Genomic DNA, 16,828 nt, shown 5'->3' with positions numbered 1-16,828 from the left:
ATGGACACGCTCATTCCAGGAGAAAACGCTCCCAGCGGTTTAGCGTGCTTTCTAGGAAGCGCTCCAGGAGTGCTGATTCCAGGCAGGAGAGCCCTGAGCATCTCCGGTGACTGCTGGCCCACCTCGGCTGCCCTTCTCTTTGCCTGACTGCTCGTTGCAGCGCGGCTGCGAGTGTGACTGTGCTGCGGCAGTAACGTGCCGCAGGCTGTCTGCCCTGTGACCTGAGCGCTTGGTGACTGGCAGCCTGCTAAGGGACCCCCCACCTGCCAGCCACACACAGCTCCTGCCACATGCTCTGTGTCCTGTGTCTGCCCTTTGCTCCATCCACTGGCTTCACCTGCCCTTCCTCAGTACTATCATACTTTGCAATTCGCACCAGCTCTTCCTGTTTCTCTCCCTCTCCTTTCGGATTTTCTTCTTTCAAATCTCACACCTTTACAAATCTCACACCTGCAAACTCCTCTCTCATCCCCATCAGTGCTGAGGATACCCCATGCCTATTCCCCTTGTTCCAGCAACTCCATCTTGAGTTACCTCCTTCGAGTCAGCTCAGCACCACGGCATGACCACACTGCAAAGTAACAACAGAGTTGCACAAGGCTGCTGTGATATCATGCACCGACAGGACCCTTTCCACGCTGTGTATGATGCAGACTGATAGGTGTGCAGCACCACAGGCAGCAGGTCTGTTCTCCAAATGCTTTCACTAGGCACCTTGGGAGAACGCGGGCAACGCTTTCTCCTTTCGGTACATTGTGGCTGGAATGAACACAAATCTGCCACTGCAAGCATGAAACTAATTCCTGGGTTTTTGGTTGTAGCCATGGTGGTCTAAGGACATAGGCAGGCCAAGTTCTTTGGGTAGATGTGATATCTTTTATTAGACCAACTGAGTAGTTGGAAAAAACGAATTCCTGGCAGCCAAGCCTGCCTTCCTAGCAGCTGTCAAGGCGCAGTGATAGCCTGCCCCTGCTACTGATGCTAACATGACTGTCGTTCTGGAAGAGGATGACAAAGTTTGCTGTAAGTGGCAGGACCAGGTGTCCTAGCAGTGTCCAGGTGCCACAGAAAAGTAGTGGCATAAATCCTTAAGAAAAGCAAATGAGGGGCTTTTCATTTCTCAAGCATCTGCCTGAAATCTTCCCAAATGAATGTGGGAAACAGGCAGCCAGGACTGTACACGGGATGCAGCCAGGGTCAGAAAGCAGAGGGACATGGGCAGAGAAATGGCAGAGTGCAGAGGAGACAGGGCATGTCTGCGGTGGAGGACACTGGTGCAGTGGAGTGGGGTGGATGGTGAGGAGGGAGCCAGGCCAGGGCTGGAGGCTGAAAGTGCAAATTGGTGAAATGAGAGGGGAGAGACAAATGGGCAAAGGGCACAAGAGGCCACCCACCACATCCACGGAGCAGAGGGGAGAGAGGGTACTTTAGGACTTGGAAACATCCCCAACTAGTTTTTTCTGCCTCTGTGGCACAAGAAAAAGTTTTCTGCCCCTGTAACCCCAGGAGGGTGGGTCCAGAGGAGTTCCTTGTACTTGGGCTTGTCTCTCCAAGGTTATCTCAGTTTCTTCCTCTAGTTTTTGGGGAACTGTGAAGAGTGACATGAGTGTGTGGTGGAGGGCACATGCGTGCTCACAGAATGTCTGCAGCAGCCATCGTGGTGCCTGCTGCCTTCCACCAAATCCTCCTCCTGGCTGGGGCTGCTCTGTCGGCGCCTCTGGAGTTCAGTAGAAGCCGGGCACTGCCGTGGGTGAGACGCAGCCGTGCCCCCTGAACAGAACTGGCAGCCGCCGCAGAGAAGCTGAGAGCTAAGCAGACCACGGAGGCCAAAAACCACTCCCACCACAGTAGGATGCCAGGCCAGGACTTGGCCGTGGCATTGCTACTGCCCACCCCGGAGCTGTCCAGCAGGCATCCCTCAGCACCTGGTCATTTGCTAAGTGGGAGACTTTAAAATGCTAATCTCCTGGATTTAATGTAAAGGTCTAGATAAGGGCCAAGCTATGAAACCCCTAAAACTGCAGCATCTGCTTGGGAGCAGGGGAACTGCGGAGCAAAGGCTCAGAACTGGGGGACCTGGTTCTGCAAGGCTGCAGGGAAGGTGGCCGTTTGTCGCCGTGTGCACTGCGCGGTAGGTGTCTGCTGCAGTCGGCCCCCCTTCTCTGAAGGCACCCCTGGGGTGGGTGGAGCAGGGAGGCGAGATGCTTTGTTTCCCCGAGACATTCTCATTAGTACGCTAAGGAAATGCTGTCTGGATGAACCTGCTGCAGGGAGGCTGCTAATGGGCTGGATAGCTGTGCTGAAAGAGTAGTCATCAGCAGATCAATAGGATACTGGGAGGAGGGTCCCCTGAGCTCTGTCCTGAGCCTGGCATTGTTCAAAATCTTCATCAATGACTTGGGGAATGAAACTGAATGCACACTCAGTGTATCTGCACTTAGTGAGGCAGTAGCTGCTTCAGAGGACAGGATTAGAACTCAAAATGACCTTGATATGCTGGGGAAATGGCCTGAAATAAATTGAATGACATTCAGTAAAGATAAGTGCAAAGTCCTGCACTTAGGAGGGAGTGATGAAACAGGGAAGGCCTATCTAGGCTGCAGTGCTGTGGGAAAAGGCCTGGGGATCACAGCAGATGGCAAGCTGGCTATTAGTCAACACTGTAATAATGTTATAAAAAAAAGTACCAGATAGTACCCTGAGATGCATTAAGTGTTGTATGCAAGTCATGAGAAATGAGTCTCCCACTGGCGAGCGCAGAAGAGGCCTCGCCTGGAACGCTGCATTCCTGTTAAGAGGCCTCGTACTTTATGAACGCTACAGGAAACCATCCCTCCACAACTCTGCCGTCAGGGCCATTTGTGGGCTGAATTCAATAGCTCCTGAAGCAGATCCTCTCTGGCTTTTTCAGACTTGTCAGGCTGTCCGTGGGTAATAACTTTCCTGTTCTCAGAGAACGCCATGTTAGAGGGGTCGGGGCAAATCCAGTAAAGCACGAGTCCTGGTCTCTGTGCCAACACATGATCACACTTCTCCACAATTTTAGAAGGCTGTTCTACCTTCTCTCCCTCCCTCTTAGGTTCCCTTTGAGAGGATAAAACAGCTTCCTGATGACTTCCTTAGAGTACAGGAAGACCCACACCATTTCCACCCAGCCTTGCATGCTGGGGTCGGGGCACTGGGGCTCCACACTGCCTGCACCCAGCCCCACGTGCTGGAATCGGGGCCCTAGAGCCCCATGCACTGTCTTCCCAGTCCTGCATGGTCAGAATGGGGCTCCAGGGCCCCACGCTGCCTTGGCCCGCCCGTATACAGGGATTGGGGCTCTCAGACCCTGCACCACCTCTGCCCAGCCCTGCATGCTGGGACCCAGCTCTGCACCACCCTGCATGCCCAACAGCCTGCAGGGCCACTACCCACAGGGCTCCCCATGGACTCGCAGGGGGCCCTACAAGCTGGATGACTCCGTGCCAGGGGCCAGGGCTGGCCCTTGGGCTGGGGGTGGAGCACTCCTGCTTCAGAGGATCCCCACAGAACAGCCGAGCTGGCAGATCCCTGAGGAGGTCACACCTGGTCCAGCCCCTGCTCAGGGGAGGATCCGCCCTGCCGAAACCATCCTGGACAAATGGTTGTCTAATCTACTATTAAAAGCTGCACAGGCAACCTTCTCATGCAACCACCAGGCCTGAAAACACCCAGAACGCCCCAATCCTCCCCAGGTAAAAGCGGAGGACAAGTGTGTTGCACATCAAAATCCTACCACTGCCTGGACAGGAAATCGGTTGTGGAAATACACCTGAGAGATCCAAGGAAGAGGGCCTGTTCCCACTGCACAGGAAGGCAAAAGGAGGAAGGAAGAGCATAGGAGGCAGGGAGCGGTGGGTGGGGCTCTCAGAAGAGCCACAGAAGTGCTGTAGACATGGCCACAAAAGAGACTGGCCTGGAAGACAATGGGAAACCAGAAAGATGCGTGGCGTTGCTATTTACCAGGGGCTACTTTTCCCAGCGGCTGTGGGAGTGGAAGGAAATGCTGGCTGCTAAAGCAAGCCTCAGAGGACTACTTTGCTTTGCACTATGTGCAGCAAACCAGAGCAGCATCCTTCCATGACGAACGCTTTCATAACCACGGCAGAACAGCACCCTGTGCACCGCCACGAGGAGAGGCAAGGCTGAGACAAGGGTCTGAGTCTGAAGGGCCGCGTGTGCAACGGAAGGAGAAGGGTCTGCTGCGTCTCTAACCCCCATGTCTGTGTGGCTGCTCTAGACCACTGCGCTGGGGGGCAGGGGAGGGAGCAGGGAGCGCACCGGGTGTGCTGGGACAGGCAGGAAACTAGAACAAAGTCTCGTTGTGCTGTGCACATGCTAACAGCAACCCCTTCGTCAGCCCCAAGTGCTAATGGCCAGACCTAGGGGACTTTCAGATCGCTCCTAGATCCAAGCCAGGAAGGTGCTAGAACTGTCCCAGTGAGTGCTGGCAAAACTACCGCTTTTCAGTAGCCTTGTTCTCACAAACAGCTTGTTTTCGCTTTATTAAAAAAAAAACATTTTGAAACAAAGGTCAAACAGAGGAAATTTCAGCCTGAACAATTAATTTGCCAAAGTTACTAGAAACTGAAAGAAATTACAGGAAACAAGAAGTACTGTGAGCCCTTAATATAGATATCGCTCTTGTCCACCTCTAAAAATACCTTTATCAAGTGAATATGTTTTCAGCTTGACATTTAACGGTACAGAGCTCTTTAAACCAGCAAAGGCAGAGCAAAAGTCAGTGCCTGGAGGCTGAAGTGGAGCAAATTCACACTACATATAAAGCAGGAAGATTAATTATCTACTGGAACAATTTACCTAGTGAGGTGCTGGATTCTCCATTACTTGAGGTCTTTAAACCAAGGCTGAATATAATTTTAAATGATCGTCACCATCTCAGCTGGAAGGTTTGGGCTTGGCGTGGAAATCAGTTTCTGAAATGCTCTGGGCCTCATTTATACAGAAACCAGAGTATTACAGATTTGAGAGAGAGTGTCTGGTTTTCAGTAGTACTCAACATATGCCCTCTGGGGTATTTTAATTTAGTCTTTCAAAAACTGAGGCACAATCACCAATCACTTCTGAAAATTTCTGCCATAATTTTTATAATGTAGTATATATGGATACTTCAGTGGAAGCCAGCCATCTTTTCTATAAAAAACACACCATAAGGTGCAGGAGCACGACATGCTACAGGTTAATTTGACAATCCAGAGAGACAGGGAATATATGCCACACACATTCAGAGATCATTTAACTTTGTAGTTAATCAAGTGCAGCAAAGGAACTTTCTGCCATGCCCGTGTGTGCAGTTAAGTTAGCTGAGAAAAATAACTGCCTCATCTTGAGAACAGCTAGGTCTCTTGCTGCCCTACAACACTAACATTAATTCCCTAAATTATATTCAAAATTATCAGTAGAACACTTTTCTTGTCCCCAAATCCCTCCACCCCTACCTAGGCAAGGGGCATGGGACTGTATGGAAGAATAATTCAAAACTACATAATGAAAAAAATGTACTCCCTTCTGCAACTAAGTCAGTAGGAAAAATCATAAAAAATGAGGGTTGAAGGGACCTCAGGATATCACATCTAGTCCAACCCCTGCTCCAAGCAGGACCAGCCCCAACTACATCATCCCAGCCAAGGCTTTCTCTACCTGGGTCTTCAATCCCTCCAAGGACGGAGACTCCACCACCGCTCTGGGGAGCCTGTTCCAGTGCTTTACCACCCTCCTCAGGAGACAGTTTTTCCTAATATTCAACTTAAATCTTCTTTGCTGCAGATTGAGCCCATTGCTCCTTGTTTTGTCATTTGCCCCCACTGAGAGCAACACCATCTGCATAGCCATACATTGATCTGCAGGATGCGTCCACTCCTGCCAGGGTTCTTCCCCTTGACCGGAGGGATTGAAGAGAACACAACCCATGCCCCTGTCCCCTTCACCCTTGCACCCAGAGCCCTGTAGTCACCCTTGACTGGTATTATATGGTATTATTAAAGAAATGGAATTTACAATGCCATTACGTAAATCAATAAAACCCCTTCTCCTGGGATCTTGTGTTCTGTTCCAGTCACTGCAACTGAAAAAGGATATAACAGAAAAAGGAAGGATTCAGGGATGAGAGATTACAGTGTGAAGCTTGGGGACTCTTCCTCAGAATGACAGAATGAAGGAGCTGAGGCAACTGAGTTAAGAAAGATGACCAGTGACCGGAGAGGTGACAGAGCAGGAGATGACAACTGGAATTTGCGTTCCATGGTGGTACTGAAGTGGGTGGCTGAGGGATCCAGTAGTACGGCAGTCTGTTCACACAAAAGGTAGTGATACTCAGGGTCAACCAACCCCTGTTCCCCAACACAATGCTGGGCCATGCCAGTGCTCAAACTGGGATGTAAACCTGCAAGTTCTTGGATAGAGAGTCTTGCCCCTCTGCTCAGGGTCAGACCGATGTCATATTTGGGGGCAGCAAGGAATTTTACCCCCGGTCAAATTGGTACAGTGTGGGAGGAGTCTGCCTCGGTCTGTAGTGGAGGCACTGCCCTCTGCCTGGGATCTTAGGAGTATATTTTAACTAATCTTTGCAGCAGCAGGACATTGGCTGCAGTGTTCCTCCTGCTTTACCTGGGGCAGGTACAGGTATGATGTCTTTCATTGTATCAAGGCTGACTGTGTAGTTTTGATAAGAGGTTGGACAATGGTTTTATACTGGATGCCTTGCTAGGAATGATCCTGGCTCAGGCCAGGCTTGGACTAGATGACCTCTACAGGTCCCTTCCAGCCCCACTTCTCTATGACAGCCTTTCAAGGGGACTGGTGTTCAAGAGAGTGGCCCACAGAATTGCAATGTTGGAAGGGACCTGTAGGGTCATCTGGCCCAGTCCCCTGCATGAATGCAGGCATGCTGCTCCTAAATCATCCCTGACCAATGGCTATCCTTCTTCCTCTTGAACAGCTTCAAGGCCAGAGACCTTACAGTTTCCTAGGGCAATCTATTCCACTGCTTCACTGCTCTAACACTAAGGAAGTTTTCCCTGAGATTTCACCTCCATCTACACTGCTGCAGTTTCCAGTCATTACTTCACATCCTGAGGACAGCGGCAACAGCACAGTGGGAGAGTAGTTTACCCCTCCCCTCCCGGTAGGCCCCCAGGAGCAGGTGTGGGGAGAAGGAACTGCCTCCTCCGTCCATCCCTGCTGCTGCTCTCCAGTCCTGTCCTCAGCTCTGCCCAGCCCCCATGCAGCCTGGGTGGGCAAAAACAGCGCTGGAGCTTCACCCTTCCCCTGGGACAGTGAGGAAAGCAGCAGTGGCAGGTCCAATAGGGATGGAAGGAGTAGGGAGGGGATGGGACATGCCTTGAGCAGGAAGGGGAGATTTTCTCCTGCTTTAGGGACTTTACAAAGTCTCCAGAGGCACCTCCCATGACAGGAGGGAAGGGGGGAGAAGAGGGGAAACTCTCTAGTCTGGCATCCAAATCATGAATAAACATGTCAAATTGCATGTGCTGGACCCAGGACAGACCCCTGTGGAACCTGTCATTCCAGCATGGATCCCTTTGCTTGAAGTTACAGAGCTAAGTATCTATCCACCTTGTAGTAATTTTATTTAGCCCACATTTCTCCAGTTAGCTTATAAGAAAGTCATGTGGGACTTCGTCGAAAGGCTTACTAAAGTCCAAGGACACTATGTACACTGCATGTCCTTCATCCACCTCGCTAGTTGTGTTGCTAACGAAGGAGATCAAATCAATTTGGCAAGATTTGTTCTTAAATCTATGCTAACTACTAATGATTTGATAGACTACTCTGTGCAGGTCCTCTCACAGCATTTGATGAAGTGAACTCAGGCTCATGAAAGCTTATGCATCTCTGATTTAGTTAGTCTATAAGGTGCACCTCTACCCTGCATTCTACCTGACTTCAGATTAACACAGCTAACTACTGCTCTTCCAATGATCAGCCTTTCTTCCTCCAGATGTTTACAAACTGACTTTAATATGATGGGATGGGTGCCCAAGAAGGGTGGCTGTGCCTAAAGGAAACGATCCTTTGGGCACAAAGCAAGACGATCCCCGAGCGAGGCAAAAGAGGGAAAGGGGCCAGGAGGCTTCCATGGCTGACCAGAGAAATCCAGGGCAGCCTAAGGGCCAAAAGGGGAGCACATAAAAAGTGGAAACAGGGTGAGATCACTAAAGATGAATATACCTCCTCTGCTCGTGCTTGTAGGGAGGCAGTTAGGCAGGCCAAAGCTACCATGGAGCTGAGGATGGCAACCCAAGTAAAGGACAACAAGAAATTGTTTTTTAGATATATTGGGAGTAAAAGGAAGGCCCAGGGAGGAATAGGACCGCTGCTAAATGGGCAGAAACAATTGGTGACAGATAGGGGGGACAAGGCTGAACTCCTCAACGAGTTCTTTGCCTCAGTGTTCCTAAGCGAGGGGCACGACAAGTCTCTCACTGGGGTTGTAGAGAGGCAGCAGCAAGGCACCAGACTTCCATGCGTAGATCCTGAGATGGTGCAGAGTCACTTGGAAGAACTGGATGCCTTTAAGTCGGCAGGCCCGGATGGGCTCCATCCGAGGGTGTTGAAGGCACTGGCCGACGTCATTGCAGAGCCACTGGCGCGAATATTCGAAGGCTCGTGGCGCACGGGCCAAGTCCCGGAGGACTGGAAAAGGGCTAACGTGGTCCCCATTTTCAAAAAGGGGAGGAAGGAGGACCCGGGCAACTATAGGCCGGTCAGTCTCACCTCCATCCTTGGTAAAGTATTTGAAAAAATTATCAAGGCTCACATTTGTGAGAGCCCGGCAGGACAAATTATGCTGAGGGGAAACCAGCATGGGTTTGTGGCGGGCAGATCGTGCCTGACCAACCTAGTCTCTTTCTATGACCAGGTTACGAAACGCCTGGACACAGGAGGAGGGGTGGATGTCGTATACTTAGACTTCAGGAAGGCCTTCGATACGGTATCCCACCCCATACTGGTGAACAAGTTAAGAGGCTGTGACTTGGATGACTACACGGTCCGGTGGGTGGCGAATTGGCTAGAGGGTCGCACCCAGAGAGTCGTGGTGGATGGGTCGGTCTCGACCTGGAAGGGTGTGGGCAGTGGGGTCCCGCAGGGTTCGGTCCTTGGACCGATACTCTTTAATGTCTTCATCAGCGACTTGGACGAGGGAGTGAAATGTACTCTGTCCAAGTTTGCAGATGACACAAAACTGTGGGGAGAAGTGGACATGCCGGAGGGCAGGGAACAGCTGCAGGCAGACCTGGATAGGTTGGACAAGTGGGCAGAAAACAACAGGATGCAGTTCAACAAGGAGAAATGCAAAGTGCTGCACCTAGGGAGGAAAAATGTCCAGCACACCTACAGCCTAGGGAATGACCTGCTGGGTGGCACAGAGGTGGAAAGGGATCTTGGAGTCCTAGTGGACTCCAAGATGAACATGAGCCGGCAGTGTGACGAAGCCATCAGAAAAGCCAATGGCACTTTATCGTGCATCAGCAGATGCATGACAAATAGGTCCAGGGAGGTGATACTTCCCCTCTATAGGGCGTTGGTCAGACCGCAGTTGGAGTACTGCGTGCAATTCTGGGCGCCACACTTCAAGAAGGATGCGGATAACCTGGAGAGGGTACAGCGAAGGGCAACTCGTATGGTCAAGGGCCTGCAGACCAAGCCCTACGAGGAGAGACTAGAGAAACTGGACCTTTTCAGCCTCCGCAAGAGAAGGTTGAGAGGCGACCTTGTAGCTGCCTATAAGTTCATCACAGGGGCACAGAAGGGAATTGGTGAGGATTTATTCACCAAGGCGCCCCCGGGGGTTACAAGAAACAATGGCCACAAGCTAGTAGAGAGCAGATTTAGACTGGACATAAGGAAGAACTTCTTCACAGTTCGAGTGGCCAAGGTCTGGAACGGGCTCCCAAGGGAGGTGGTGCTCTCCCCTACCCTGGGGGTCTTCAATAGGAGGTTAGACGAGTATCTAGCTGGGGTCATCTAGACCCAGCACTCTTTCCTGCTTATGCAGGGGGTCGGACTCGATGATCTATTGAGGTCCCTTCCGACCCTAACATCTATGAATCTATGAATCTATGCTCCAGTAACTTCCCAGTTATTGAAGTCAGACTAACAAGGGGCCTGGGTCTTTTTTCTAGCCCTTTTACAGTCCTCTGGCACCTAGCTTGTCTCCCACAACTATAAATATAAACTGACTTATAAACTAACTCAAACCAGTCAAATGCTCTCTGATGGTCTCTTCTGTTACCAGCCCCCCGCTTCCCCCCTTCCTGTGCAAGTCATTTTTATTAGCTGTCTGGTAGCAGGAGGCAGCCTGTGGAAGAGGTTCTCCAGGAAGGCTGGGGTCTGCTTGGGGCCAGCACAGCTTGCTGGTTCAGATGGACCAGGGATCCTGAAGCCTGGGAGCTCATATGAATGGGAAACGAACCTGCCTGGTGCCCAAATAAAACCACTGCTTCTAGCCAGCCCCCCACAAGTCTCTACCCCAGTGCTCGGAGGCTCCTGCTCCCCCCATAACAGCTCTTCCTGCTCAGCATCATGTCCTCTGGCCCTCCCCCTAGCCAGTGCTCATCTCGCTGGCCTTCCCAGGCAGACTGCCACCAGCCATTTACAGTACTTTAATCTCCATCTGTAAATACTTAAACTTATTAAGGGGAATTATAAATGGTTCAATATTGACATGGCAAGAGGCTTCAAGTGGGGTTCCCCAGGGGTCTGTCCCAGGTCTGGTGCTGTTTGCCTTGTTTGTTAGTGGCTTGGACACTGGAATAAAAGCTTCCCGAGCAAATCTGCAGTTGGCCTGAAACTGGGAAGGACTGCAAACACGCCAGAGAACACACCAGCCCTGGGGGTCCAGAAGGCCTGAAATAAATGTGCACAGAAAGGAGAAATTTGCGTGTAAGATTTCAAATGATAACTGGTTTAGGAAGCAGTACATGAAACAATAGAGTTTGGGGACTGCTGTGATAGACAATCCAAATCAACAGATGTTCTGGGGGAGGCAGGAATTTCTGTTCATCTAGTATAGAGATGAGAGAGGGCAGCTAATGCGATAGAAAGTTAGACCATGAATGCACTAAGGGAAATGCACATGTACATTAACTGTAGAATTTCCTGCTCCAAAATATCACAGAGATCAAGAGTTTACCAGGACTCAGAAGAGCATTTAACATTTACAAGGAAAATGAGAACCTACAGACTGTCATTAGTCAGGGTTTGATATACAAAAGGCAGCAATCCCCCTGTCTCAAGACAAAAACTGGGGCTAGGAAGACACATGCTGAGCTGTTATTTCCTTGTCAGCTGTATGGGGATTTATCACACCCCTTGAAGCAGCTGGTTCTTCTGGCAGCACCGCACCAGATGGACCCGGGCTGATCAGGACTGGCAAGGCCAGTATCGTATGGCACACAGATATGGGGGTAGCCTGACGGTACTGTAGCTCAGGCATGTCTTACCCTTGGAGTGCACAGCTAAGCAGCTCTAGAGGGTTAATTTTAAGTAACTTTGCATGGACTTTCTGGGGAATGGCTGAGCGTGGGTGGAGTGCCAGGCAGGAAAAGGCAGCATGGGCAGTGGGATGGAGAAGGGACAGGAGAGAGTGATTCTATCTGTTAAACCGGCACTGCTCTAAAAGAAGCCAGCCGCAGGCTCAAGGCCAGACTGTGTGAACCCCCTGGAAGTGGGATGAAGGGGCATGGCTGTGGGTGGATGGAGATGTGGGGGTGCAACCCCTTCCTCAAGGCCCAGGTATACAGCAAGAGCAGTCAGGCTGCAGTCTCTCTGCATCCAGGGCAGAGATGCACCAGGGCCATGGCCTCACTTACACCCCACCCCTTACAAGGGAGCGTGGCGGGAGCAGTTGCTGTGCTCCCCAAGTCCTGGGGGCTGTAGTTGTCCAGCGGTTGCACGGGGCATATGAGGCTTCTCTGCCTTTCCACTTGGCTCCTTCAGCCATGTGGCAGCAGCATATGACAGGGGAACTGAGTCTGGGTTTGGGGCTGAGAGTCCTGCAGGAGCCTCAAGCTGTCACTGAAGTGTCTGACAATAATGTTTTTCTGTTTTTCCAAATACTGATCATATTTTCTTTTTGCTCTGAAAATTGATTTACAGATGATTGTGCCAAGACAATGACCATTTTGTGAGACGTTTCTGTCCTTTGCTACTGTACCAGCCAGTCCCACAATGTAATGCTTTTCTTTTGTCCTTATGAATGGACGTTTTAGTGAATTGCATACATACATTAAGGCAAACTAGGATCTTGGCACAGACGTCCCATTGATATTCATGGAAGTTCCATACGGGGAACCTAACCCTCGAATGTAGCTGCAGGCTTGCGAGACAGTTGTATCAAAACACTCCTGAATGCAAATACACGAGGCCTCTTAGAAAACCATGAAAATAAAATTTAGAGGACACCTAACCTTAGATGACTGGAGATTAACAGCATAGAAAACAGGATGGGAAAAGAATGAGCTGCAGTCTGCTTCCAAGCTTTCTTCATAGATTTCATAGACATTAGGGCTGGAAGAGACCTCGCAAGATCATCAGGTCCAGCTCCCTGCCCAGGGGCAGTAGGTCAGCTAGGGTCAAAGGACCCCAGCAAGATAAGTGTCCAAATGCTTCTTGAAAGTGCCCAGAGTAGGTGCTTGCACCACCTCTGGAGGAGTCTGTCTCAGGCCTTGCAGGGCTTGGACAGCAAAGAAGTTTTTCCTTATGTCCAGCCTGAAACAGTGTTGCAGGAGTTTCTGACTGCTGGACCTTGTCATCCCTTGGGGCACTCTGGTGAGCAGGCGTTCCCCCAGATCCTGATGCACACCCCTTACATACTTATAGAAAGCTACCAGGTCCCCCCTAAGCCTGCGCTTCTCCAGGCTGAAGAGTCCCATGGCTCTTAGCTTCTCGTCATAAGGCCTGTTTTCCTGACCTCTGATCATGCGTGTGGCTCTCCTCTGCGCTCTCTCAAGCTTCTCCACATCCTTCTTGAATTGCAGAGCCCAGAACTGGACGCAGTACTCCAGCTGTGGCCTCACCAAGGCCGAGTACAGCGGGAGGATGACATGCTGGGTCTTGCTCAAGATGCATCAGTAGATGCAAGCCAGAGTTTTATTTGCTTTCTTAGCTGTAGTATTGCATTGGTGGCTCATATTCATCTTGTGGTCCATCATGACCCCCCAAGTCTCTTTTGGTCACGGTGCTATTGAGCATAGCATTGCCAAGCCTATAACTGTGATGTGGGTTTTTATTCCTGAGGAGCACCTTGCATTTCTCCATATTGAATGCCATCAGGTATTCATTCGCCCACCTTGCAAGCTTACTGAGGTCAGTCTGGATCACCAGCCTATCCTCAGGTGTGGATAAGTTCATGCAGCCTGGGCCCTGTTTCAGGAGTGACTCGAATCTGGGTGTGACTTTGGATCCTGGTGGGGTTCCTCCTTTGGCTCTTCATTCTGCTACCTCCTCCCTCCTGTGGTGCTTACATACCACATAGTGACCCCCTAAAATACACAGACAACTGGACAGATCAACGGCCACGTAATGGCTACCCCTAACGTCCCAGTGTGCTTCTTACCTCCACAGAGCTGTTCACTGAGCTCCCTGCTGTCGCGTGTCGGGTGTATTGTTTAAACTGCTGGAGACCATCCTGCACTGCCTGCATCATGCCTTCCCCCTTCAGCCGGAAAGAGCCCTCTCTGGGCAAGGAGCGGAGCTCTGACAGACAGGTCTGAAGCCGAGTGAAGCTTTCTTTCACTTGCTGCAAAACAGTAGTCAGTGACATTAAAAGAAGGAAATTTAAACCTGATGAAAAGCATTTTCCACACAAAGCTCTCCAGTGTTCAGAAACGGGCTGATTGTGATATGGATCACAAGAACAGCCAGAGCTGTTACAGGGGTCATTTTAGAAACAAGAGAGCTTTCTAAAAGGCTATCAACCCTCTTGCTTAGGGCAGGAGCCACTGGGGAGGTAAGGAGGAAAATGATCCCTGTGGACAGGGGACCCTACAATTGTCAGCTGCAGAGTCTTTTGCATGCTTAAAGATCTGGTACTAGATGCTGTTGCCCACTGGCTGGTGGATGAGGTAGGTCACTGGTCCGGGTCAGTTGGACAGTTCTTAGATTCTGGAGGCACAAATCATTAACAGCACGCTACAAGTGCTTGCACTTTATCTCACTTTCTGGCTACGTACAAAGAGCCGACATTTAGACAGCTTGGCAACAGGCATCTCACACTGCACGCACTTGTCCAGGTTATATAACTTGCGTTACCTGTGACCTCTCCCTAGTGTGGACTGATCAACCTTAGGCAGGAATCCACAAGCAAACATTTGTGAAAGGCATGTATTCATATTTACAAAACAAGCCCAATAACCAATTAATTAGGAATAGAATAACCCAAGTTATAACAGGAGCAAACCATCTAGCTTAGACATACCAGTGAATCAACTACAGCCCTGAGTCAGGGGAGGTCTGCACTGCGGTCCAGAAGTGGGAACACACCCGAGCTACCTTCGCTCCAGCCTGCTCAGGTCTGTTGGCAGAGCAGCTATGGCAGGAAGCGCTTCCATGAAGATTGCATGAGCCAGCCCCTGAAGGGCTTGAGGGCCAAGGCCTGTGTCACTGTGGCTACTCTGCTCCTGGCCCCTGAGCAACCTCGTTTAAAGGTCCACCAGCTGCTCCAGGCTGCAGAACAGACAAATGCTGTGCAGTTAAGGGCATGTGGAGAGGGGCAGAAGAAGCTGCAATTTACATCACCCAGACTCCACACTCATTCCTGAATTGGGCTGTCAGCCTCTGCCAGCCTGGGAAATCACATTTATCATCTGCTTCAGAAGGGTGAGAACAAAGTACTTCTCCCACTCCCTGAAGGCAAAGACCCATTAACATAAAAGAGAGGGCTAGATGCTGAGGCTGCTCAGTGTCAGTGAGGCTCCTCGCTGCTCAGGGGCAGTAAAAGGGGCTGCACTGATGGCAGGAGGACCCCGCTAGGCTGCCTATGCCACCTGATTCCCAGGCTTTATGTGCACAGGGTGGAAGTGAGTGGCAGGGGCTTGTTTCTCAGCAGGGGTCTTGGGGTTGGTAGGGAGGCAGCACAGACAAGCCTCATGATAGTACTTGGTCTCAACAAGAATAGCAGAGTCTAGGTGTCACTTTGGGGGCAAAAATTTCCTTCCATCCAGGCCAAATGTGTTTATACTAAATGCACAAATTATAGAGGGAAACCCAGGAAGAAGGAGGGTCCAAGAAGCCTTGGTTTGAGTAACTGCTATGAGTGGTTTCTTTTCCCCCCTCATTTAGTTTGTTTAAAAACAGGTCAAACCTTTATGTGAACTGCACTCCAGAGATGTTTTTTCAAAGGAAATATGTTAGACTGCAGTTAGTGTGCCAGGGGCTTTAATCCTTAATGCTGTGCGGCTTTGAGTTACTTGGCCCGACTAGCAACTATCAAGAACAGACTGAACACTGTCTGCTCCTAATCCCATGGCTCCATACCCAGTAAAGTGTTGTGGTGTTCATCCCCAGCCCCCTGCTGTTCCTGGGGCAGTGTCTAGTCCTTGACCTGCTTGGCACAAGCTCCCTAAATGCATTCAAGAGGTTTGTGTGTCACCCTCTGCCTCTCCCCCACAACACCCTGTTTAAAGAACGCCCCTTTCAACACTGCCCTGGGAATGATAAAACACTGAAGCACTTGTGCATTCTCTGAACTACAGAGAAGGAAAGCTAAGCAAGGCAGAAGCCATACTTCAGTGTGGAAGTGTAATGAGGACCAGGAAAATCCCAGCTGCACAGATGTAAAATGTCTTACTCTGTTGGGGTTTTTTGTTTTGTTTGGTTTGTTTTTCTTAATTATGATGTTGGTTTCCTGCTGCCTGCTGTTAGAACTGGCCATTTTCAGCCATTAGGCCTCTACAATTACCTCTGGTTTGTAAGATAAGGACAGTCAGTGCAGGCAGAGTGTGTGTGTGTGTGTGTGTGTGTGTGTGTGTGTGTGTGTGTGTGTGTGTGTGTGTGGAGGGAGGGAGGGAGGGGGGGAGGTAAGCCAGTGGACATTTGGGGAGGCTATGCACATGGCTTTATCCAGACGGTGAGGATGACTGGAAAGTAAAATGCAGCTTCTGCTTCAGCTCTCTCACCCTGCGGACATGACACAGAGTATGAGATACCTAATGGTGATTAATGGAGAGTGCGTAGACACAAGACGTGCATTCTCAGGAGAACAGGCTTGCAGGTAGTCAGCAGAAGTCAAAAGAGACCTTGTTTAAAAGAAACGTGTCTTGAGCTGCAGGCAGCAAGTCTACTTGAACGGATTTGTTTTTACAGGAAAGTGATTCAGTGGAGTCAGTACATGTCTAGTGCATCTATACATGTGTTTGGGGGAGCGGGGGGAGCGTTTTAACTACAGCAGCTCCAAGATCCACTCTAATTAAAGTGTCCACAGCGTCACATGTATTCAGCATCCCACACTTCAAAATGATGGTGGGGCGCTTGAACTAAAGCTCGTTCGACAAGCTGTAGTTAAAGCGCCCCCACCAAGATTTTGAAGCGCAGGGAGGCTGAATAGATGTGACATGGAGGCTGCTGGAGTGTGCTAATTAACACGCTCCAGACTCGATTAATTGAGTCTGTTCCAATACGTGCTAATTAGCATGTGTTGGAAAAGATGTCCAGCATGTGCACAGGTACCCACAGGCATGAGACTAGGGAGCTGCTAGGACACGGGTGTTGTATATGTTTGCCCTGGAGCAGGCAGAAAACAGATTGGGCTGCCTTCTGCTCAAGT

At 50.3% G+C, this 16,828-nt stretch overlaps 1 protein-coding gene across 1 annotated transcript in view; it reads right to left on the bottom strand.

Annotated features, from left to right (window-relative positions):
• M1AP (meiosis 1 associated protein) overlaps positions 1 to 16,828 on the bottom strand; it is a 58,519-nt gene that overhangs the window by 24,606 nt on the left and 17,085 nt on the right. Inside the window, exon 3 of the mRNA XM_059723440.1 lies at positions 13,622 to 13,804. Within this exon, the coding sequence (XP_059579423.1) occupies positions 13,622 to 13,804 (183 nt within the window). The remainder of the gene's footprint in view (positions 1 to 13,621; positions 13,805 to 16,828) is intronic.

Source organism: Alligator mississippiensis, chromosome 2 (assembly GCF_030867095.1).
Source record: "Alligator mississippiensis isolate rAllMis1 chromosome 2, rAllMis1, whole genome shotgun sequence".
Lineage (NCBI taxonomy): Eukaryota > Metazoa > Chordata > Crocodylia > Alligatoridae > Alligator > Alligator mississippiensis.
Note: the sequence above shows the minus strand (reverse complement) of the source record. Positions and strands in the feature narration are given on the sequence as shown.